This window comes from Meles meles, chromosome 21 (assembly GCF_922984935.1).
Source record: "Meles meles chromosome 21, mMelMel3.1 paternal haplotype, whole genome shotgun sequence".
NCBI classification, from domain to species: Eukaryota; Metazoa; Chordata; class Mammalia; order Carnivora; family Mustelidae; genus Meles; species Meles meles.
The window spans coordinates 24,484,508-24,508,542 of record NC_060086.1 but is presented as its reverse complement, the minus strand read 5'-3'; the positions used below and the strand labels follow the sequence as shown (position 1 = coordinate 24,508,542).

Sequence of the window (24,035 nt, the reverse complement as noted above, 5' to 3'; positions counted from 1 at the left end):
GAGACTACCTAAATGAACATCAACAAGGGAGGAGGACACACACACACACATACACACACACACACACACACACACTATACAGCCACTAAAAATGCAGATTTATATTTAGTGACACAGAAAGATACCCATCATAAGTAAAAAAGGAAGTGGTGGGAGGCATGTACATAGCCATCATACACACACACACACACACACACACACACACACACACACACACACCATGCATCTATCCATCTATCTATCTAACTATCTATATATAGGACAGAGAGAGTATATGCATCTATATATAGTAAATACAGCAAAATATCTGCAAGAAACCTAATAAACTGTTAATAGTGGTAATTTCTGAAAGGTGGATGGGGGGAGACTTTTAATTTCCTATACTCATTATTTTTTAACTTTATAGACATGTTACTGTAAAAAAAACAACAAAAAAAATCCCTTTGCCCCAGTTTAGGTTCTGGTAACTTCCTTCTCCACAACAGCACTTGGGGCAAGAAAAAGTTACTGATGACTCCGAACCAGCAAAAATGAGCTAAAGTGGCGGTGACGCCGCAGTAGGAGTCCACTACTCATTAACGACATCAGTCCAATACGAGGTACTTAAAAGCTTTCTTAGATACATGGATTATCTTTCCTCTAGAGCAATTTATTATGCATAATGGAAACGATTTTCTTTGATTGGTTCTTCAACTGCGTTTGCATTTTGCCACAGAGAACAAAGCAATATAAAAGAATGAGTTGTTTTTTTCAATTTATTTAAGAAAATATGTCAATTGTCGAAGACAACCAAATTAAATATTTAAACAAGAAAAGAGAGCCTGAGTGAGGACTCAGCATTTATTTTACTGACTGGCTCTGACAGATAATAGGGATTGATTTAATAGTGACCAAATACAATGGCAGGATTTACTAAAGGGCCATAACATGGCCAGTTGGGGATAACTGCGTCTAAAATGAGATCACATCCTTGAATCCATTCCTTTTAGCAGAAATAATTAAAACCACCTTGGCAGAACCGAATCTTTGCAAAACATACCAAATATATGGCTTCAAGATAGCTGAGAACCTGAAAGCTTGAAGAAGCCTCCAGAGAGTTCTCTCAGGATCGACAGGGTGCTTGCATCATCCTGGTCCTCTTTGGGCTGGTATGGACAGTGGAGCGCTATGAACTCGGTAGGAAAGGGTCTTCAGTCCACAAAGCGTCTTGAGTAGTAAAGGTCCTAGGTCTTGAATCCTAAGGAGGTCAATGATACTGGCATATTATACAGTCAAATACCTACCAATAAAATAGCCACAGGGCTGATCTAGGAAAGCCTCTGCTTTCAGAAAGATTTTCACTGAAACAGTCCTGGCAGATAGATGGCTAGGTCTCTCAAATAGTTTCACAGTTTTCCTTTATAACCTAGGCCAAATTTAATTATGATAATTCAATTCACATGTAAAGCAATGTGCCAGGTCTCTAAGGGAAATGAGAAAGCCACATTCCTCACACTCAAGATTTTATAATCTAGTGATAGGGAGATGTTTATTAATAAGAACAGCAACCAACGTTGAATGTTTACTATGAGCCAGGCACTTTCCATGCTTTCTCATTTAAACCAACAATAACCCTATGACATAGGTACTGTTAGTCCCATTCTACAGGTAAAAAAACCAAGGCTCACAGAGGCTAAGTGATTTATCAAGAATCACACAGCTAGGGGCACCTGGGTGGCTCAGTGGGTTAAAGCCTCTGCCTTTGGCTCAGGTCATGATCCCAGGATCCTGGGATCGAGTCCGGCATCGGGCTCTCTGCTCAGCGGGGAGCCTGTTTCTCCCTCTCTCTCTGCCTGCCTCTCTGCCTACTTGGGATCTCTGTCTGTCAAATAAATAAATAAATAAAATCTTAAAAAAAAAAAAAGAGTCACACAGCTAGTATTTTGGAACAGAGAGTTGAAGCCAGGCAGTCTACTCACCTCAAATAAGTTCTACTAGAGGTATAAGCCAAAGAGAAAGCAGAAAAAAATTAGCTATGTTTCAAGTATGAGCAGGATTAGGGAAAACTGCGAGGAGGTAGTGCAGTCACAGCCAAGACAAAGAGCAGGTGTAGTGAAAGAATGGAGACTAGCTAGTTTAGCCGTGTAAGGTGAAGAGATACAATGGTGGGTAAAAAGACGGAAGAAACGGACTGAAGCCAGATCAGGAAGCCATGCTAAAGAAGTCTGCACTTCATTCTGTAGAGCGGGAATGACAGGAACTCAAAGAAATGATATGCTTTCTTTTGGGTTAAGGTAATTTTAGTAGAAATTAGTGGGGTGGTATAGATGGAGATTAGTGGAAGACTGGTTCAGACACTATAGAACACGAACAGCTAGCTGTCCTAGGTCAACTGTACAAGGACTTTTTGTCACAGACATTTCTTCCTGTGTGGGGTGCTGCTCTGCTGTTGTGTGACTTCGGGGAAGACAGTCTGCTCTTCTGAGGCCTTGATTTCTTCATCTGGAAAATGGAAACAGTGGATGCGCTCTTTTGTATTTCACCCAGCTCTAAAATCTTCTGAGTCTCATGAAAAATCTCTTCTTGAAATTTAATCTTTTCGTCCGTCTGCGTGTGGAACTGAGGCTGAATTGTAGAAAACTTGAATATGCTTGAAAATACCATCCCATTGTTTTCTCCTCCTGGGAAAAGAACCAAATCTCTAAAAAAAAATAATACAGCATTATGCTTTCTATCTTTGATACCATTTATAAATACCTACTTTTATTTTGTTGCTGGGTAACTGTGACCCAGAAGAGTTGACTTTGCATGAGAGGAATCCAGTCTTCTGGTCTTGGTGTTTTTCCTGTAATCTTCTCATACAGTAGTTAGAACAGAGTTAGTGGAAGACTAAGTCAAATGAGGTATCTATGGACTCATGTTATTGTGGGGTTTTCTTGGCCCCAGTGTGGGGCTTGAACTCATGACCTCAAAATCAAGAATTGTATGCTCCACCAACTGAGCCAGCCAGGCACCCTCATGTTATTGTTTTTAAAGCTAGTCTGGTTTTTTGTAAGGTATTACCAAAAAGGAAAAGTGTTTTCTCCCACTCTCTTACAAGTTGTGTAAGTCTACCATTACAATTTCCAATTAGCCTCTTTAGTAATGTTTATAGAATTCTTCAAATACCTCTCATCTGTGTTATACACCAGGTTAGATTTGGATAGTGTGAAGATAGGGTGATCAGCTCATCCCTTTTGCCTGGACTTTTCCCAGTCAGAACACCAGAAGTCTCATTTCCCAGGAGACCCCTCAGTCTCAGGCAAATGGGGATGACTGGTCACTCTAAGAAGATAAGATGCCTTTATGATTCAGAACTCAAGAACATCCAAATCCTACTTTGTCTTTATCTTCCAACTCCCAGAAAGGTTCCTGTAAGAGGCGTTATAAAGAAGAAACAGCAGCAAAGGGTAAATGTAGTGCTTTATTAGTTATTATTCGGCTTGGCTAATCCTGAGACCGCTTGAGAAAGCTACAGTAAAGCTGTGACGGAGCACATGTATGAGTCTAAAGACTTGAGCCCTCTGTCCTCTCCTTCAACCCAAATTTTAAAAATTTGGAAGCCAAATCCTTTGGCCTGCAGTGAAGTAGAAACAGGAGACTGAAGCAAAGACGAATGGTCCCAGGTCTACGTGCGAGGGAGAAAGGCAAGATGGCTGGCTTTGAGGGCCTTGGCTCAGTGGATCTCTCTCAGTTCATAAAATCATGATGCAGAAGAGAGAGCCACATATGTGTGGGCTCTTACTGCTGATTGACTCTTCTTACTGGTAAACATGCCCTAATCCATATTCTGGAATATTACCGGCATCTCTTCCCAAGGAGGGAGCTGGGAGCGGGAGTGGAAGAAGAGGGAAATCTTCTCCCTGTCCAATGCTAACAAAACAAAAACAAGGAGCAGAGCAGTATCACTGTGTGAATATGTAAAACCTCTGTACGAAAACAACTTCTGAAATGAATTTTTAAAATCAAAGCTTATTTCAAAGCAATAGGAGCCTTTTTAGTTTCTTTAGTAGACAATTTATTTTGATAAACTTGCTCAATAACAAAAATACAAGTGAAGAAAATTATGTTCATTTTATACAGTTTGTATTAACAATTTGTTTTGAAACTATTAAGTGAAAAATGTTATAACCAATTAGAAAACAATTCTTAATAAAATTTGGGATAATATACAGACCTTGATCACAAACTCTAAAATCTCTTGAGGTGATACAACTAATAAGTCCTGTGTAGGGAATCCAAGCTACACAGGCCATGTTTTTCCTTCATATATTTTTATCCTTCAAAAATTAGTTCTGAAAGACAGCTTACTGTTTTGAACTGTGAATGTAAATTTAATTTTTAAAAGAAGATCAAAGTGGGTTGATAAAACAGTTACTACAATTGGAGTAACTTGTGGCTAGTAGTCTTTTAATAAAGACAAAATAAATGCAACATGTTCTTCCCATGAAGCCCACGATGCAAAATAATAGCTAAGAGTATATCTAAAGTTAGTTTCCAATACTTTTTCAGGGACTTTTCTCTAAATCAATAGACTGTATGTCACCAGGACTATTATTTTACTTAAGATATTAAACAGTGAATTCACAGAACATCAAGCAGGGATATCAAAGCTTTAGGTAAAAGGGTAAAAATCAATGAAGTGTTTTGGTCATTTAGAACATTAAAAAAAAAAAGAGCCATCCTTCAAAAACAAAACAAATGGAAGAGAAAATAGGATAAGAAGACGAGTCAGAAAAATTACATACACACATTAACAACATAGAACATGGACTACCTTTGGAAAGAATCATACTGAAATGTTTGCTTTTAATGAACTGAAGATTTTTTATGTTTACAGATGTTTAGGCATGTTCAATAGGAGCTTCCAAAAATTCCAAACTAATTTAAGTCTTGTGCAAATAAAACCTATAGTTTTCAGCAGATTTTACAGTGATGTTCTTAGGTATGAGAAGAATGCACACACTCTAAAAACAATGTAACAGACAAAAGTTTGACAAATGATTGCACCATAAAACAGTGTTTTATATACAGTTTACAAGATATGATTTCCTGCTATAAATTAATACTGTACTATATAGTACTTACTATAGTGACCTTTTTAAAAGCAACTGCTGACAGTTGTCTATCTTTCCACTTACAGGATTTATAGAATTTTATATGAATGAATCCATTTCATTGTTTGGTCTGGAAGAGTACAAAGATTTGACTTCACATACTACTTGATGGGATGGTCTCAATCCTGGGTAGCGTGCTGACTGGTTAGAGGGAGTGTTCCTCTATCAGCCCTTTATGCACTGGACCTCCAAGACATGATGAAATTAAAGACAACTTGATGGTCTGGGTAATAGATACAAATAAAACCTTAAATTTTGTCATCTTATATGCAATACCACTGTAAGTGAAAGAAGTAAACAGTGGGGAAATTCTTAGCAGCTGAGAAACTTTCTCTCCCCATGCTCATGATCCAGTTAAAAATATTTTGAGAAACTATTTACAATAAAATTCATCTTTTGGAAGAGAAAAGCTCTTAGTCGTATCATAAATTAAGCTGAACCATACTTTGCTAACACTTTATCTCAGTGGTATAATGGTGACAACCAAAACTTTCCTTCAAAGTGATTCGTTTGATTGAGAACCAATCAAATCACAATGGGAACTGTAATCCCAAACGTCCATGGAACACATCCAGTGGTATTCTCAGAATTAACTAGACATCATAACACTTGGGGAAAAATAGTCTCCTTCAGTCATTTCCCAAAGGTTTCTTTGACCCTGGGAAGGAAAAGTGTGACCTTCCCCCAGAACACTCAAGGAATGCACCACAGTGGTGGTTCACCTCTTACCCTGACTCCTGAGTGAGCTGAAACACTGGGGTTTTCTTTCACAATAAAATACTGTTGAACTAACAGTAAGATATATGAATATCAAACAAGCCAGTGTGAAACACATCAGGCTCCTCCATTTTATACTCTGAATATCTGAGGAGGCCGCCCCATTTAGGAAGTAACCCTTTTATAATTTATAATTGAGCTTTCAAAAAAACAGTGCATTCGTTTCTGTTTGTGTGAAGCATGGACTACACAGGACTCTAACTCTACTAATAGGGACATCTGGGTCGCTGTTTCACTAGAAAGGAGAAAAACTTAGCTTCATTGCCAAGAAAGAGCCTCCTGCCCCACATTTCAAACAGGAGATTATCTATAGTGTTCATCTGGAAAAAGAACTAAGCACTGATATGAAAGCATGGAAATGTGGAGAAGAGAAATACCGTATTTTAAAACTATTTGTGGATTAGCTGTAATGCCGCTTCTAGGAAAAAACGTAAAGCTGTGGGTTTAGTACAGCCCTTTAAAGTAAATGCAAAAATGTTAGCTTTTAGCAAACAAAGGCATATAGCATAGAAAGAAAATATTGTATTGCTCAGGTTTTTGGTAAAGGAGATATATTAATAATGCTTACGTGAAAAGAACATACATTTAGCTTTTATAGCAGAGTGCAGTTAGTGTTGTAGACAGCCAAAGTATTATAAATTGATCTTACTCGTGAACTTTGTATTTATGTAAAGTTGTGTGCTTGAACATAGAAAATGCATTACTGATGTAACACACTGAGCCAGTAGAAAAAGAGAACCCCTGTACAACAGATGACAGTTGCCAATAATTTAAAGTGTCAGATTCCCCAAATTATAAGGTTTTACATGATCTTACCTTCTACTATCATATACAAATAAATTAACCCTACAAAGAATTTTAGCTTAACTTAAAATTGGACCTATAAAGATATGGGATTATTTGTACCTATTACAAAACCTGTTAAAATCAAGGGCTGCTACAAAGAATGAGGTAAACTGAAGACTCTCTCCACTATGCAGCCTTCAGATAAATGGCTTTTTTTTCTATTGAGTTCTAGGTTTGCACACCACAGTGTTTTGCTAGCAAAGCATTCAGAGTTCTCTTCCAGGAACTGTTTGCATGTGTGTGTATATAAATTTACACACACATACACACACACACACATATATACACACTGTATACTGCATCAGCAAAATATATATATTATATATATATTTATATAAATATAAGGAATATTTCCCCCACCCACCCACCCCCAACAACATGTCTCTTAGTGTTTGATTTTGTTTTGTTCTGTACACAGAGAGTAGGGAATTTCAGGATTTTTACATACATTTTAGCAAACAAGTTTTGATCTATTGGCTTCTTGGTGTAGTAATGCAACAGCAAATCATTCTGGTGCCAAAGGCTCATACCATTACAAGGAAGCTGTGAACACTAATTTCTTAGGAGGTGAGGCCAGCCCCACATGAACTTCTCTTGTAACCCTCTGGTCCACCATGATTCATAAATACTTAGACTTTTTATTCATCAATCATTAGACGTTAAAAACGGAACAACAGCGTCACAAAGGGCCACATGCTTTTTAGTATAAAGCATTCTCCTTCGCTAGGTTGCTATCACAGTGCAGACCTGACTGCCTGAATATGCTCAGGAGATTTAGTCAATATTGTCTGTATTTGGTTATGGAAAAGGCTCTCCTTTTGTTTTTTTTGTTTTTTGTTTGTTTGTTTTGTTTTTAAATCCAAAGTGCATAGTGAGAACAAATCAAAGCATTTTTTTTTCCTTTTCAGCATCAGTTTCATCTAAGCATCTTCCTATGAGAGGACTATTCAGATGCCTTGCCTTTGTCCTCCCCCCTCCAAAAATAAAAAAATAAAATAAAATAAAAAATAATAGAAGAGTTGAGCAGTTTAGACATTCATCAGCCTGGTAAACAAACTTTGCCAGCAAATAGAAGTCCTACTATCGTAAAGAAAATTGATAAGACAAAAAGTACATATGATGACCCAACTACTGTGTTGTTGGGTAATTTATAAGGTTGACCTCCGACTTCATTGATGTAAAATCCTATCGGAAATATTAGGGCAGCCATACAGAAAAGGATCACTGTAAAACAAACCAAAACACAACATTAGTAACATGGTTTGGTGATTAAGAAAACAACGAAAATCTGGCACAAAGGAACTTTATAAGAAGGGTTGTGGATTGATAACATGGCCAAACCTGTTAAAACATTGACCACTTGTCAAAAGATTTTACCTCTTCTACAGATCATGTAATATCCCCAAAGCCTAACAATTATATATAGTAAAAGCTGTGCTAGCCTTTTATATATGTTAGGATGATTTTGAGTATCAGCATCAAGAAAGGGCTCCAAACCTACTAAGTAAGTGCTTATATAAACTATTCTTTTTTAAATTTTAATTAAATATTGAATTCCTATATATTTAGCAGACATGTATTAATTTCAGGTTGTGCATAAACGATACTCGACCACTTAAAGTAGTGACTAAGAGCTCGAGCTAGAATTAGAAAGGGGCTGTGTTCTGGTTCCACTACTTATTAGCTGTGCAATCTTAGGCTTCTGGTTCCCTTCTAAAAATGGGGTAAATACCAGAAGGATAAACAAAACAATGTCAAGTCCCTGGCACCATGCCAGGTTGATAGTAAGTTCTCAATAAATGTTGCATACTATCAGTTATTACTCTGCCAATTCTCTGTTCCTCTCAGTTGGTATTAGAAGGAATTGGAGAAAAGGTACAAATACAGTACTATTTATCTTACTCTTATTTATCACTTAGTGGAAAGAACCTCAGACTTCTGAGATGATTAGTAAACTGTCAAGAGTGGTTCTCTCTCATTATGGACGTTAGAAAAAAATAAAATCTCTCTCAGGTTTTCTGAGTACACAGGTTAAAATGGGGCGGGGGAGGGCTTCTTTGCATTTTGTATGCAAACACAATGGAATATATTATTTACTAAGACGTTTCTAGAAAGGTATCCGAAAACCCAGCATCTGGGCTGAATTCCACAGCCCTCTGTTTAAGCCAACAGCCTATGGCCCAGGGCTACCAGAGAAACACTCTTCCTACTGCACACAAATTACCTGTTGATAGGCTAGCTTTCCCCAGAGAACGTTTCATGCTTTTTGAAAGTACATTGGTCAAATGTTCATAGTCCTTCAAATTTCTTTGGAGGCAGAAACATTTCTTCAGCATAATATGAAGACAGGTTACTATACTCACTGCATGTGAAGGGGTGAAGCTTTCCATTATTAACCGAATGAGAAACTTCCTCCAAGTTAAACATGTCCCCAGGAATACAGACAAAGTCCTGGATAAATATAGCTGCTGACAGTTGTCCTAAATTATTTTTGTGTTAATCAATCAACAAATTTAATAAGAGACACCTTAAAAAGCCAATTAGGAATCTTTTCCTGGAAGAAATACCTCTAGGGTAATATCCAAGGTATTAAAAGGTAACATTTTTTTAATTAATACACTGGTTTATAGAACACATCAGTATTCTTGTTAGCTCTGCACCACCTAGATGGATTATCCTATATTATACAGAGAGCCTACTTCATTTTGGGCCAACAACCACATCAAATAATGTTACACAAGTGAATTTGTACTCTTTCAGGTGCCTACAAAGGAACGAATGAAAAACTCACATATTAAGTATTAGATCTTTTGGCCTTTCTGTTGTACCATTTGCAGTAAGACTATTAGTGCTGTCAATGCCCACTTATCAGTGTTATCTATCACCAATTTCTAACAGTTCTTATGCCTTAATATGGTTTGGTAAATAAAATGAAACCGTAATCCAAGTAGCTATACACAATCTAACTGAAAAACAATGGGATAAAGTTATTGCTTTAAAAACAATTTGTTGGGATGCCTGAGCGTCTCAGTCGGTTAAGCCGCTGCCTTTGGCTCAGGTCATGATCCCAGTGTCCTGGGATCGAGTCCCACATTGGGATCCTTGCTCAGCAGGGAGCCTGCTTCTCTCTCCACCTCTGCCTGCCACTCTGCCTACTTGTGCGCCTGTGCTCTCTCTCTTTCTCTCTCTCTGACAAACAAATAAATAAAATCTTGAAAAAAAATTTTTAAAAACAATTTGTTAATGTTGACTCATATAATCTCAAGAAACACATATAATTTAGAAGTGCTTAGAGTTATGCTATGACAATTGTTTATCCTGTGCCAACTTCACTCCTATCTTTTTCTACTTTCTGCTCTAAAATAAAAATCTAGGGGCGCCTGGGTGGCTCAGTGGGTTGGGCCGCTGCCTTCGGCTCGGGTCATGATCTCGGGGTCCTGGGATCGAGTCCCGCATCGGGCTCTCTGCTCGGCAGCGAGCCTGCTTCCCTCTCTCTCTCTCTGCCTGCCTCTCTGTCTACTTGTGATTTCTCTCTGTCAAATAAATAAATAAAATCTTTTTAAAAAAAAAATAAAAATCTATCCTTCATAATGGAGTAATCATTTAATGATTATATTTAAAGTAGAGTTGAATATTTTATAAGAGTTAAATACTTTCCCAATTAGTTAGGAAAAGCTTAATCAAATACTAAGGAAGCAGTAAACTTCTATTTGCTCTAATCTTGGTTTTTAATCCAAAGAGTTAGGTTCTCTATACTTCTGGGAAGATTTAGTGTAAGTGGATGAGTTTTCTTTTAAGCTCTTGGAACCTGTGAGGTTACTTTAGATCTTAAAATATTATTATTTTTTTAAAGATTTATTTATTTGACAGAGAGAGAAATCACAAGTAGGCAGAGGCAGGCAGAGAGAGAGGGAGAAGTAGGCTCCGCGCTGAACAAGAAGCCCGACGTGTGGCTCGATCCCAGGACCCCGAGATGATAACACAAGCCGAAGGCAGAGACTTTAACCCACTGAGCCACCCAGGTGCCCCACAAATTTATTTTTTTTTAAGGTTTTATTTATTTATTTGACAGAGAGCTCACAAGCAGGCAGAGAGGCAGACAGAGGGATAGGGGGAAGCAGGCTCCCTGCTGAGCAGAGAGTCCAAAGTGGGGCTCGATCCCAGGACTCTGAGATCATAACCTGAGCCAAAAGCAGAGGCTTAACCCACTGAACCACCAGGCGCCTTAGATCTTAAAGTATTATTAGTGCTGATAATATCTATCAGTTTTTGACAATTAAATTGTGGGTCCTAAATAAGGCTATAAAGACATCACTTCTTATCTTCCATGGCAGAGATTTCTTGATGGTGAGACTCAGATACTGAGTTTACTGGGAGATGGGAATGTAAATTACAGTGGCAGAGTTAAGGATAAAGGTCAGACTTGAAGAAAAAGACACATCTTTGTTACCCTTGCCCCCAGAGGCAGGCTGCATCACGTGTGGCTCTCCTCTGAGAGAGTTCCCCACTGTGTAAACCTGATAGAAAATGTTACCCTGACATTTTTACCAAAACTACAGTTTAAGAGGAATAGAAATATATACAAGAGAAATAAAGTACATTTTCAAAGGCTGAATGGAAATATCAGGGGGAGCTAGATGCCTCTCAGAACTGCCACCCTAGTGGACTAGCTCTGGTAACAAAAACGATGTATTTAAGGAAGCTGAGAAGAGTAATGCAGCCCTATGCTTACTTAGATGACATTAACTATGAGTATATTGCTCACCTAAAAAACCAAGGTACAAAACAGTATAAATATTTATATTCATAGAACATTCATACATGTACATATATGTTTGTATGCATAGGACACCTCTGGTAGGAAATCCCAGAAACTGATAACAATGGTTGCTTCCAGCAAAGAGGTACTAAATGGCAAGGTGATGAAGCCACACATGAGACTTACTTTTCCCCTGACAACCCTTTCTTAGGCGTTGAATTATGTATCATATGCACATATTATTTTTAGAAGTTATTATATTATTTAACTAAAAAATAAAGGGTAAACATGTTACATTTGGAGGTAGCTACATATATTTACATATCTGTTGAAAGGAATTGAAAAACAAGATAACCATAGTTCTTTGTTTATTGAGTTCCAAGAACCAAAGGCTCACATAAGCATTTTAGAGAAAGCATTAATGCTTTCTTTGACTCATACTAGAGTAGTGTTATTATTAGATTACATTTTATATTTTTGGTATTCAGAGCATATGCCTTCCCAAATGTTAACTAAATCCAGAAACTAAATCCTGCCACTTTGACTTTATTTTATTCCTTAAAGAATGAATTCTATCTGGATATGTAATTGTTATCTGTGAGTAAAGAGTCCCTTAAAATTCTTCATCAATTAATTTAGCAGCACTGTCTCTACAACTGCCTGCAGACCCTACTATTCAGAAAAGAATGGTCTCAGGAGGTCTGTTTGACCTCAAACAAGGTCATCAACTTGTTATACATTTCTTTTTTTTTTTTTTTAATTTTTATTTATTTACTTCACAGAGAGAGATCACAAGTAGGCAGAGAGGCAGGCAGAGAGAGAGGAGGAAGCAGGCTCCCTGCCATGCAGAGAGCCCGATGCGGGGCTCGATCCCATGACCCTGGGATCATGACCTGACCCGAAGGCAGAGGCTTTAACCCACTGAGCCACCCAGGCACCCCTTTGTTACACATTTCTTAATAAGAACGGAGAAGACTTTTTTAGTCAAAGTCAACTTGATCTAAATTTTAAAATTAAGGAAGATATACAGATAGAAATAAAACAACAGAGCCAGAAACATATACATTAAAGAGTTTCACAGAGAGATAGGGAGAAACTGAGACTCATGAACTAATATCTCTGTCTTAAGGTCTTTAAGGATAAACTGAGCTTTAACATTAATAAGGATCCAAGGGATTATGCCTTACCCCTACCATACAAGTTCTAAATGAAAATACCAAGTGAAAGTAAGCCATGTTATAATATTCACTTTTTAAAACCTACGTAAACCTGATATAATTATAAGGCATTGAATTAGAAGTTAAATCCCATGGTATTTGGCATAAGGATTCTTTCTTTTTTTTTTTTTTAAAGCAAGCTAGATTTTTAAAAATATTTTATTTATTTGACAGAGAGAAATCACAACTAGGCAGAGAAGCAGGCAGAGAGAGAGGAGGAAGCAGGCTCCCTGCGGAGCAGAGAGCCCGATGTGGGGCTTGATCCCAGGACCCTGGGATCATGACCTGAGCCGAAGGCAGAGGCTTTAACCCACTGAGCCACCCAGGCGCCCCTGGCATAAGGATTCTTATCCTGTTTTTTAGAGCAGAGTTTCTCAACAGGGCCTATTGCCACTCTGGGCCTCATAAGTCTTTGTTGTGGGGCGCTGTCCTTTGCATTTGTGGAAGTTTTGTCATTATTCCTGGCCTCTACTCAAGATGCCAGTAAGACCCCCTTAGCTGTGACCATCAAAAACGTTTCCAGACATTGAAAAATATCCACTGGGTGGGTGGATAGGGGTAACAAAATTGCTTTAGAAAGAAGCAAGATAGCAAAATTACAGAAATATGTTTCCTTTGTGCATTTTTTCCTGCTTTTAACTTGGGAAAAGCCCCTGATGTGCTGGGAAATAAAACCAATTTTGTAGAGTACAAGAGAATGTATAATATATACCATACCCTGGGGCAGAGCTTAATGTAGTATGAAATGTTGATAAATAACTATTAACCAAATGTGTTGGTTTTTTCCATGGTCACACAACTCACAGCAGAAACTCAAAATTAATATTAAAAAACAAATCATCACCTTAATCTAATTTATATTTCTGTACATTTTGTTCTAGATTTACCTTTATTTGGTAGAGGATACCAATATTTCAAGAAGAGTAAAAGACTCAGGCTAGTGATAGCTCTGAGCCCAGACCTGGAATGCTTATGTCACAATGTGAGCGAAACCAAAATTCATTAATATAGTGTTTCATACAAAGCAATTAATATTTTGGATGTCTTGATCTTGTGGTGAGAATTCTGAAGAACTGATGGGACTGTGTAGAGTCTACATGACGGCCACAGCAAGTGGTGCTCTTTGATGATTATGGAGTCCTTATGACTGATTCTTGATATCTTCATTAAATACCAGTGTGCATGCCTTCTAGTAATTTAGTAAGTACAGATTACTTACTTCCAGTGAATGCTATCCATCGAGCATATTTTGTAGCTTCTCTCCGCCAGTGGGAAGCCACCAGCAAACCACATGTGACAGTCAATGAAATGATTCCCATGATGATAAAAAACAGTGTGGTGACCCACTCTGGGGGAAGCCGAGGTGGGATGCACGTCCGGTCTCGTCCATGGATTGTTTGACACTGTCGCACGAGGCCCACAGTGAGTGCTCCTGGGGAGATGCAAAAGGTGGGAGTATTTTAACAGGTTTGGCATTCCTGAGAACTATCCCCCACCAAGACCCCTTTAGTCCTTAAATCTTATTTCTGTGTAGGTCACGCAGGCATTTAATTCCACTGAGTCTCACTATTCAGCATTCCATTGTAGTTACACTTAACATACAAAGTGAACTTAAAAAAAAAAAAAACACCACCACCTCACAAAACCCACAAAACGCAGTTCTTTCAGACATTCATTAAGCAAATACTTTTCAGAGTACTTTGTATCGGGCAGTGAGTGTTCTGGGCTCCAGGGAAACAACAGTGAACAAGACAGATGGGGCTCCTGGTCTTGCTGAGCTTACACACTAGCCAAAAGAACTGGAACTCTTCTATTGGCAGATTCAAGACTCACTATATATTATCTAATTTTGGATGAGGAGAAAAACACCTTTCAGGAAACTGTAGACAAACTTGAAATATGTCTACTCATAATATATAGATAAAATTAAATAATGGATTAGATATTAGAACCAATACATTTTATTAAAGTTAAAAAGCCTAAGAACAGGGGCGCCTGGGGGGGTTGGTTGGTTAAGCATCCAACTCTTGGTTTTGGCTCAGGTCATGATCTCAGGGTCCTGGGACTGAGCCCCACACTGGGCTCTGTACTCAGCACGGAGTCTGCTTGAGATTCTCTCTCCCTCTCCCTCTGGACCTCCCCTGGCTTGCAAGCTCTTATTCTAAAATAAATGAATAAACAAATATATAAATAAAATATATATAAAAAAAGAAAGGTCTAAGAATATTACAATAGAAATACTTTTCAATTAAATTCAAGAAAATGTTGGGAAAACTAGTAGGTTCCTCCCTGTGGTAAGTTCAACAATTCCTGTGCAATGCACAAGTGTTCAGATTACTAAACCATTACTAGTATGCTTCAGCAGAAAAGCATAAAGTCATTAGTGACAATTTTTCAAATGCCCCTTCTCCCATTTATATAACATGATGGCAATTTTTGTAAAACATTAGGAGCTATTTTTTTTAAAGATTTTATTTATTTATTTGACAGACAGATCACAAGTAGGCCGAGAGGCAGGCAGAGAGAGAGGAGGAAGCGGAGTCCCTGCGGAGCAGAGAGCCCGATGTGGGGCTCGATCCCAAGACCCTGGGAATATGACCTGAGCCGAAGGCCGAGGCCATTAGGTGCTATTTTTACAAAAAATATTGTTCTTGTATCAAGTCCAAGGAACTCCTCTATCAAACTCGGGGTCAATTAATTTACAGAAAACTAGATAAGGGAAAAATATGTATTTTATTCTCTTCCCATTAAGAACAATTAAAATGTTACTTTTGAGTGAAAACTGTTTCTTTCTCCCTTTAAGAGCAAGTGCAAATGGGAAAATGTTGCTTAAAACACAAGAAATTTCTGGAACCATTGAAAGCATAACAGATTTCTGCATTTTTTTTTTTGGTCTTAATTATTTTCTCAATTTGAACAAAAATAATGACAATACCAACAACAAAAGACAATTGCCCCTGCAATCATGCCCTGAGCTGAAGGCAGAGGCTTAACCCACTGAGCCACCCAGGCGCCCCATCTTAGGTTACTTCTTACTTTCTGTTTATGGACATGACAAAGAGCATCAGGGCTCAAATTTAACATAACCTCCTGTGCCTGTAGAACCGAGTGGAATTGTTCCTGCTTCCCCTCCTGACTGGCATAGCACACCAGTTGAATACAAACAGAACAAGTAAGAAAATGAAAATTAGAGCTATCCCTTCCACAAAGCAAATGGAAATAAGCTGACAGATGTTCAGTTTTAAGAGAATTACGTTCCGGGCGCCTGGGTGGCTCAGTGGGTTAAGCCGCTGCCTTCGGCTCAGGTCATGATCTCAGGGTCCTGGGATCGAGTCCCGCATCGGGCTCTCTGCTCAGCAGGGAGCCTGCTTCCCTCTCTCTCTCTCTGCCTGCCTCTCTATCTACTTGTGATCTCTCTCTGTCAAATAAATAAATAAAATCTTAAAAAAAAAAAAAAAAAAAGAATTACGTTCCTGTATTTACAAAGGTCCTTATTACCACAAATTGAGACCAAACACTCCACAGCTACGTTCTGGAAGAAAAGAAAGCTTAAGCTAGCTGATAGTCATAAGATATGCTGTATATAAGAAAAGCAATTCACAAAATTGTGAATTATTGAATGTCTTTGTGTCCAGCCCTGTAATAGTGGTTAGAGATTCCAAAAACTAATACTCTGTCACACTTACAGTGAAAATAGAATTTCCCTAAATGAATTATACAGGCTAGTACAAAATCTCAACATTGCTGCTGAAGTTCTTTTTCATGAGTAAGACTCTAAGTCAAGATCGTTTCTATCAGGGGCGCCTGGGTGGCTCAGTGGTTTAAGCCGCTGCCTTCGGCTCAGGTCATGATCTCAGGGTCCTGGGATCGAGTCCCACATCGGGCTCTCTGCTCGGCAGGGAGCCTGCTTCCCTCTCACTCTCTCTGCCTGCCTCTCCGCCTACTTATGATCTCTCTCTGTCAAATAAATAAATAAAATCTTAAAAAAAAAAAAAAAAAAAAAAAAAAGATCGTTTCTATCACAGTCACATATTTTCCATAAGCTGTCTGGGGAAAGAGATCTGCAAATGTACCTGTGCCGCTACTATTACATCTTGTAAATTCTGGTACTCTTAGTACCCAAACTCACACCAGGTCTTTAAATCTCATCTTTCACCTCAAAGAATTATGACCGCTTGTAGATTCAAATCCATCTCTTATGTTGACTAGCCAAGGTCTTTTACAACCTCCAAATTCTCTGGACACATCACACAATCGTGTACTTGATTTTAAGGTAACTTCTCTTTATCTCAAACAGAAAATGGGCTTTGAGGGAAGGAACTGACCCCTCTACTTGACTGGTAACCCCCAGAAAGGCCTGCAGCAGTGGGCATGAAGCAGGAATTAATAAGCAATTGGTGAACTTAAAAGAATTAAAAACAAGCTATATTTAAAATCACATAGCATTAAATAGTTTCTTCTACAGACCTTGTCTTGGGGTGATTTCCTAAAGCACACTACTTAATAATTTAGGCACAAGCTCATTCACTGATTTTTGTTTTGTTTTATCCAACAGGTCTTTTGCTTCTGTAAGGGGCCTGTAATTCCATTTCTCAGCCAATCCATCTTTACCCTGAAGCCGTTTCCTAGGTAACCAATCCAGCCAAATAAAAGACTTGCACACAATAGGAAAAAGGAAACGAAACTAGGAACTACAGCATCCCACATGCCTCTCAGTAGCTCACCTGTTTATCATTACACACAAAAGGAAGTCATAATGAGTCTTAGCCTGTGGAGTGGGTATCTTAACTAAAGAGGCTTCTGACTCTCATCGTCTATAGATCTAGACACTGCTGAAAAGATTTAACTGAACCAGTCTGAGCATGTCTGTTGCCACAATGAGGATGATTATAAAGCATGTCATCATTACAAGTAAAAGCTGTGCCACAGAAAATCAGAAACACAAGGCTTATAAAGCAGACACACAAACCCAACAGAGGCTGTCAGAGCTAATCCTATCTAGTAAGTGCTTGCCGACCTGGCCACAGAGAGCAGTGGGATGACAGGGTTTCTGATGAGAAGTCAGGTGTCAGCAGTATTGAGGATCTTGTGGATAGGGAAATACACTTTTTTCCTGCTGTTTTTCATGATTTTATGTCTTTGGTTTTTGACTATGATTTGTCTATGTGTGGATTACTTAAAATCTATCCTACTTGGAATTTGTTGAGATTCTTCAATGTGCAAATTTAAACTTTTCATCAAATTTGGAGAGATTTCAGTCCTTATTTCTTCAGTTACTCTTTCAACTCCTTTCTTTCTCTTTTCTCCTCCTAGGACTCCCATGATATATTTGCTGGAAGACCTGGTAATGTCCTGTTGGTCTCTCAGCCAAAGGCAGACACTTAACAACTGAGCCACCCTGGTGCCCCCCCCCCATTGGTCTCTCAATTGCTCTATTCATTTATTATTATTTTTCTGCTTCTCAGATTAAATCATTTCAATTGACTTGTCTCTGAATTTGCTGAGTCTTCTGCCAATTTTTCATTTCAGTTATTGCTCAGGGTTTTTTTTATTTATATAATTTCCATCTTTTTATTAGATATTCTCTAAGTAATCAGACATTGTTTTCTTGCATTAAGTCTTTATACATGATTTCCTTTATTTTTTGGAATGTACTTACAAGAGTTGATTTAAACTCTTTGTTTAGTAACCCCAGTGTCTGAGTTTCCTCAGGGGTTGTGTCTACTGACTGCTTTTTGTGTGTTTTGTAATTTTTAGTTGAAGACTTAAAATGTAAACTATTACAATGTGACAACTATAGAAATCAAATCCTCCCAACCCCAGGGTTTATTATTGTTACTGTTTACTGACTTTCCTGGTATAGTTCTGTAGAGTTTGGATCATTGTTGTGTCTCTGTTCCATTAGCTTAGTAGTCAGCTAATGGCTAGAATGAGATTTCTTTTTTTTTTTTTTAAGATTTTTTAAATCATGTGTTTGACAGAAAAAGCACAAGGGGCGGGGGGCAGAGGGAAAGGGAGAAACAGACTCCCCACTGAGCAGGGAGCCCAATGCTGGGCTCGATCTCAGGACTCCAGAATCATCACCTGAGCTGAAGGCAGATGCTTAACTGATTGAGCCACTCAGGCGCCCCTGGAATGATTTCTTTAAGTCCCTTGAATTGGTGTGTCTCTCAGTCTTTTCTCTCTGTGTCTGTTGTGGTACATTTTCACTGGACCAATAAGTAATTAACAACTCTGCCTTAGTACGCTCTTCCTGCTTGCATAGAGCCTCGAGGTTAGCTAGAGGCAAGAGATTAATTAAGACCTTCATAGGTCTTTCCTGGATATGTGAAAAGCCCTAAATATGTGTAGAGCCTTACAGATTCCTAGGTATATGTTGGAGTTTTTCAAAGACTCCTTTGGCCATCCTTTTCCTTTATGTTTTTTAGTTAGCCTTTTGTTAATGTCAAATAATACCACCTCAGCTAAGTACCTGTAATCTTTAAAAATTTTTATTTATTTATTTGAGAGAGAGAGAGAGAGCGCATGAAAGGGGGGGGGATGGACAAAGGGTGATGGACAAGCAGACTCCCCATTGAGCAGGGAACCTGACAAGAGGCCTGATTCCAGGCCCCTCAGATCACAACCCAGGCCAAAGGCAGATGCTCAACCAACTGAGCCACCTCGGTACCTGCAATGTTAAACAACTACTGCTGACTGTTTTGAACAAATACTCTGGGGGTGAGACTGAGCAAGCTCTCAATCTGGTCAAATAAACGTAAGGCCTGAGGAGATTCTCAGTGAGCTGACATATCAAATGGTAGCAATTCTCTGAGGATGGGGCTTTAAGGAACACCAGACTGTTTCACCATTCAAGTGGTTGCTGAGCTGCTGGTTTACACCACTACCAAAGTTGCAAGGCTACTGGCTTTCAAGGCTACTGTGTAGCTGAGAAGAGGGGATGTGTGATTAGCATAATTTAAATTGCCATAAAGCTTGCTGTTCTTGTGAAGATTCAGGTGATTTTCTTTTTTTTTTCAAGATTTATCCATTTATTTGACAGACAGAGACCACAAGCAGGCAGAGAGGCAGGCAGAGAGAGAGGAGGAAGCAGGCCTCCCGCTGAGCAGAAAGCCCGACGCGGGGCTCGATCCCAGGACCCTGGGATCATGACCCAAGCCGAAGGCAGAGGCTTCAACCCACTGAGCCACCCAGGCACCCCTCAGGTAATTTTCTTAAACAAATGCTTCTTGGATTGCTGTGAACCTTAGTTAATTTCTGAAGTTTTGAAAAAGTTGATCTGACAATTTTGCCAGTATTCTCAGTGCATTTGTGGAGAAGCGGATTTTCAGAAGTCCCTGGCCCATCATCACAGGAGTTAAACCCACGAGTCACAATCTGAATCTTAGCTTTGACACACCTGGGCAGGTCCCATAATTTTCCTAAACTTCCAGCAGAAGTTTCTGTGAGCATTAAATAAATGATGAGATAACACTTGCAAGCTACTGCAACTAAATAACTATTACATAACTATTACATGTCTTCAGGGAAGTTAAAATATTTTTGTTTTAATTCAAACATACACAGGGCAGGTGCACCTGGGTGGCTCAGTGGGTTAAGCCTCTGCTTGGGCTCAGGTCATGATCTCAGGGTCCTGGGATCGAGCCCCACATTGGGCTCTCTGCTCGGCAGGGAGCCTGCTTCCTCCTCTCTCTCTGCCTGCTTCTCTGCCTACTTGTGATCTCCATCTGTCAAATAGATAAATAAAATCTTAAAAAAAAAACACAGAGCAGTAGTAGACACAATAATTTAACACAACAGTACACTCATGCAACTCAGATTCCAAAATAAAAGGTTCATATCTGATGGTTGCCATGGCTGCTAGTCATAAAAAGTACTCAGGACATCACTCTCCTCCCCAACTGCTTTAGTGTCTATGGCTCACGTTGAAGATGAAGCATAAGTCAAGTTCAGACTTGCTGAAATAAAAGCTCTGGGGACAGTCTGTATTTTATAGGAACAGCAAGCTGGGAACATTGAGATTGAGAATGCTTTGCTAATAGAGTGAAATTACAAAATGTTTTGTTAGATAGCAAGTAAACAGAGAACAATCATCAATCTTTTTAGTTTGATTTTCTTGTCCCTAAAACCCCACTGGCTGTTCTCTCCTCTTTTTTTTTTTTTTAAAGATTTTATTTATTTATTTATTTATTTGACAGCGAGAGAGAGAGAGAGAGAGAGAGAGAGAGAGCGCGCGCGCACAAGTAGGCAGAGAGGCAGGCAGAGAGAAAGAGAGAGGGAAGCAGGCTCCCTGCCAAGCGGAGAGCAGAGAGCCCGATGTGGGACTCGATCCCAGGACCCTGAGATCATGACCTGAGCCGAAGGCAGCGGCTTAACCCACTGAGCTACCCAGGCGCCCTGTTCTCTCTCTTTTTAAAATACAACTGTTACCAGCTGTTTGCAAGTAGGATTGTAGTTTGGAGGTCATATCTCATTTTAAGATTGACGAAATCAAACCAACACTGTCCTCTCATTGTAGCTTATTCTATCAGTCCTTACTCCATAAATGTGGTCTTGGGTCTAATCCTATAAATACATTAAACACAAGATAGCAGTGAATTTCTATTTTAAAATCTGCCGTATCAGGGGAGCCTTGGTGGCTCAGTTGGTTAAGTGACTGCTTTCGGCTCAGGTCATGGTCTTGGGAGTCCTAGGATCGAGTCCCGCATTGGGGTCCCTGCTCAGCGGAGAGCCTGCTTCTCCCTCTGACCCTCCCCCTTCTCATGCTGGCTCTCTCTCTCTCACAAATAAATAAAATCTCTAAAAAAATGAAAATAAAATAAAATCTGCCTTATCAACAAGTACAGTAAGGTACCAGAATCCATTACAATCCTAATCATTGAAGCCCTTAGTATATAATGCATAAAGTCATTAAAGATAAGCTCACCACAATGTTTAAGCTGTCCAAACAATGTATGAAAAATATGTGGAAGAGTATTTATCACATGACTAACAGTGGACTACTTTGGTTGAACAGGACTGGAGGGTGGAATGGGGTTGAGAACCACTGTACTTTTCATTGTCTTATCTGAGCACAGATAAATTCATACAATTCTGTCCTTTAAAGAAATGTGCAAGAAGGCAACTGGGTGGCTCAGTGCTTTGCGCCTCTGCCTTCAGCTCAGGTCATGATCTCGGGGTCCTGGGGTCGAGCCCCCACATTGGGTTCTCTGCTCAGTGGGGAGCCTGCTTCCCCCTCTCTCTCTGCCTGCCTCTCTGCCTGCTTGTGATTTGTCAAATAAATAAATAAAATCTTAAAAAAAAAAAAAAGATGTGCAGGGAGGGTAGGAGCTATGGTGGATGCTGTGAATTGTGGAAGACTGATGAATCACAGACCTGTACCCCTGAAACAAATAACACATTTTATGTTAATTTAAAAAATATGCATTCACTTTATTTATTTAAGGGGGGGAAGGGTGAGGGAGAAAATCTTAAGCAGTCTCCATGCCCAGTGCAGAGCTTGATGTGGGGCTTAATCTCACAACCCTGAAATCAAGACCTGAGCTGAAATCAAGAGTAGGATGCTTAACTGACTGAGCTGCCCAGGCACCCCTGTGCATTCTCTCTATATTTTAAAATTCTAAAGTGTTTATAGAGTGTTACATATTAGATTTAAATAAAATGTACTAACTGCACTTACACACTGTGAAATCTTTCAATCATGTATGAATTTAAGCACATGCTCTGGATCTAAAATAAATTAGAGGATGTCAAAGAAATTAGAATAAGGTAAATCAGGTAGAGAACTAAAATGGAATTTAAATTACCATGTCTACAATTTCTATTCCATTTCAACTAAAGTATCATGAGAAAGCACCGTGGAAGAATCCAGCAGATCATACTGGAATATTCATTGTTTCTTCCCAGAATGATGTGGCAGAATAAACCCAAAACAATTTTAACATTCATTTCACTAAATGGTTTCCATGTTTTACATGTAGAAGTGAGCTGGTTTAAGGGAGAGGAAACTGGTAAAGGGAACAACATCAAACAAATTTGGTAGGTCAACTGTTTTTGTGGGCAGAAAAATTTACAAAAGTATTTTAATAAAAGGGCTGAACATTAATAACTCTATAGCCTTCAATCACTGAAAAGGTTCATCTGTGGACAATGATCAAGAAGTAAACAAGCAATGCAGCAGACAAAAGTGGCTCACAATCATGCAAGATTCCTGGCCAAAAAGAGCCTTAAAAGTAGGAATTTCAGAGCTAGAAGGGATCTCAGAGATCATCAATTCTAATCTCTCCAAGCTAGGGTTTGAAGAACATGGAGGCCCAGACAGGTTAAGTGCTAAGTTCAAGAATACAAAGTAACTAGTAGCACCAGGACTAACACTCAGGTTTTCAATTTAGCACCCCTAAACTATTTCTACCTCATGATGCTCACTTCTTGAACACCATTCATTTAATAAAGAATAGTATTCCTAAAAATATCATCAGAAGCATTTAGATTTATATCAGAGCAGACTTAATTACAACTTTGTAAGCACAGAGAGAGTAAGTCTAAGAGGAACGTTCACAGGAGGTCAATACAAAGTGGGAGAAAATATTTTTGTCAGTTCATAGGAGTGACTCCTCTGAGTTTTATTCACTCTAAAATACAGCTTACTCCCACACCCACATTTCTCGTAAATGTTCAAGGAATATGCCACTCCCAGCTCATCCTCCTTAAAGAAATAACCCAATTTCTTAGTCTCCAGGAAAAAAGATTCCCTGTTTCTTATCTTGAACTTTTTAGTTATTTAAAGACTACTCTCAAACATTATAATCAACACTCATAGTTGTCTTATTTATTTGTATTGTACAGAAAATGTGCACCCCACCACCTTCTTACAAATGACTTTACAGGATCAGTCACAAAAAATAAATAACTTTCCTGAGGGTATAGCAAAGGTTCCATTGTATGACTTCCAGGTCCGTCAAAATAACTTCTTTTGCCAACTACTTAGTATCTCAACACTAAATAATTCAAAATATTTTCTTCAATAAATTGTACTCCCTTAATCTACATAAGTAAAATAATTCTGATTTTTAAAAATCACATTTTTGGGGGCGCCTGGGTGGCTCAGTGGGTTAAAGCCTCTGCCCTCGGCTCGGGTCCTGATCCCGGGGTCCTGGGATCAAGCCCCACATCGGGCTCTCTGCTCGGCGGGGAACCTGCTTCCCCCTCTCTCCCTCCCTCTCTCTCCCCCTCCCTGCCTCTCTGCCTACTTGTGATCTCTGTCAGATGAATAAATAAAATCTTTAAAAAGAAATTACATTT

At 38.9% G+C, this 24,035-nt stretch overlaps 2 protein-coding genes across 2 annotated transcripts in view; both read right to left on the bottom strand.

Moving 5' to 3' along the window:
• The window catches only part of VWA3A (von Willebrand factor A domain containing 3A), a 76,798-nt gene extending 62,775 nt beyond the window's left edge, over positions 1-14,023 (bottom strand). The window contains exons 1-2 of the mRNA XM_045993203.1: positions 13,954-14,023; positions 1,040-1,237 (exon numbers count right to left, since the gene is read on the bottom strand). The gene's annotated coding sequence lies outside the window, so the exon portion shown is untranslated. The remainder of the gene's footprint in view (positions 1-1,039; positions 1,238-13,953) is intronic.
• Positions 7,112-24,035, bottom strand: part of MOSMO (modulator of smoothened) — a 59,014-nt gene continuing 42,090 nt past the window's right edge. Inside the window, exons 2-3 of the mRNA XM_045993204.1 lie at positions 13,954-14,166; positions 7,112-7,982 (exon numbers count right to left, since the gene is read on the bottom strand). Of these exons, the coding sequence (XP_045849160.1) occupies positions 7,798-7,982; positions 13,954-14,166 (398 nt within the window). The 3' untranslated portion in view covers positions 7,112-7,797. The remainder of the gene's footprint in view (positions 7,983-13,953; positions 14,167-24,035) is intronic.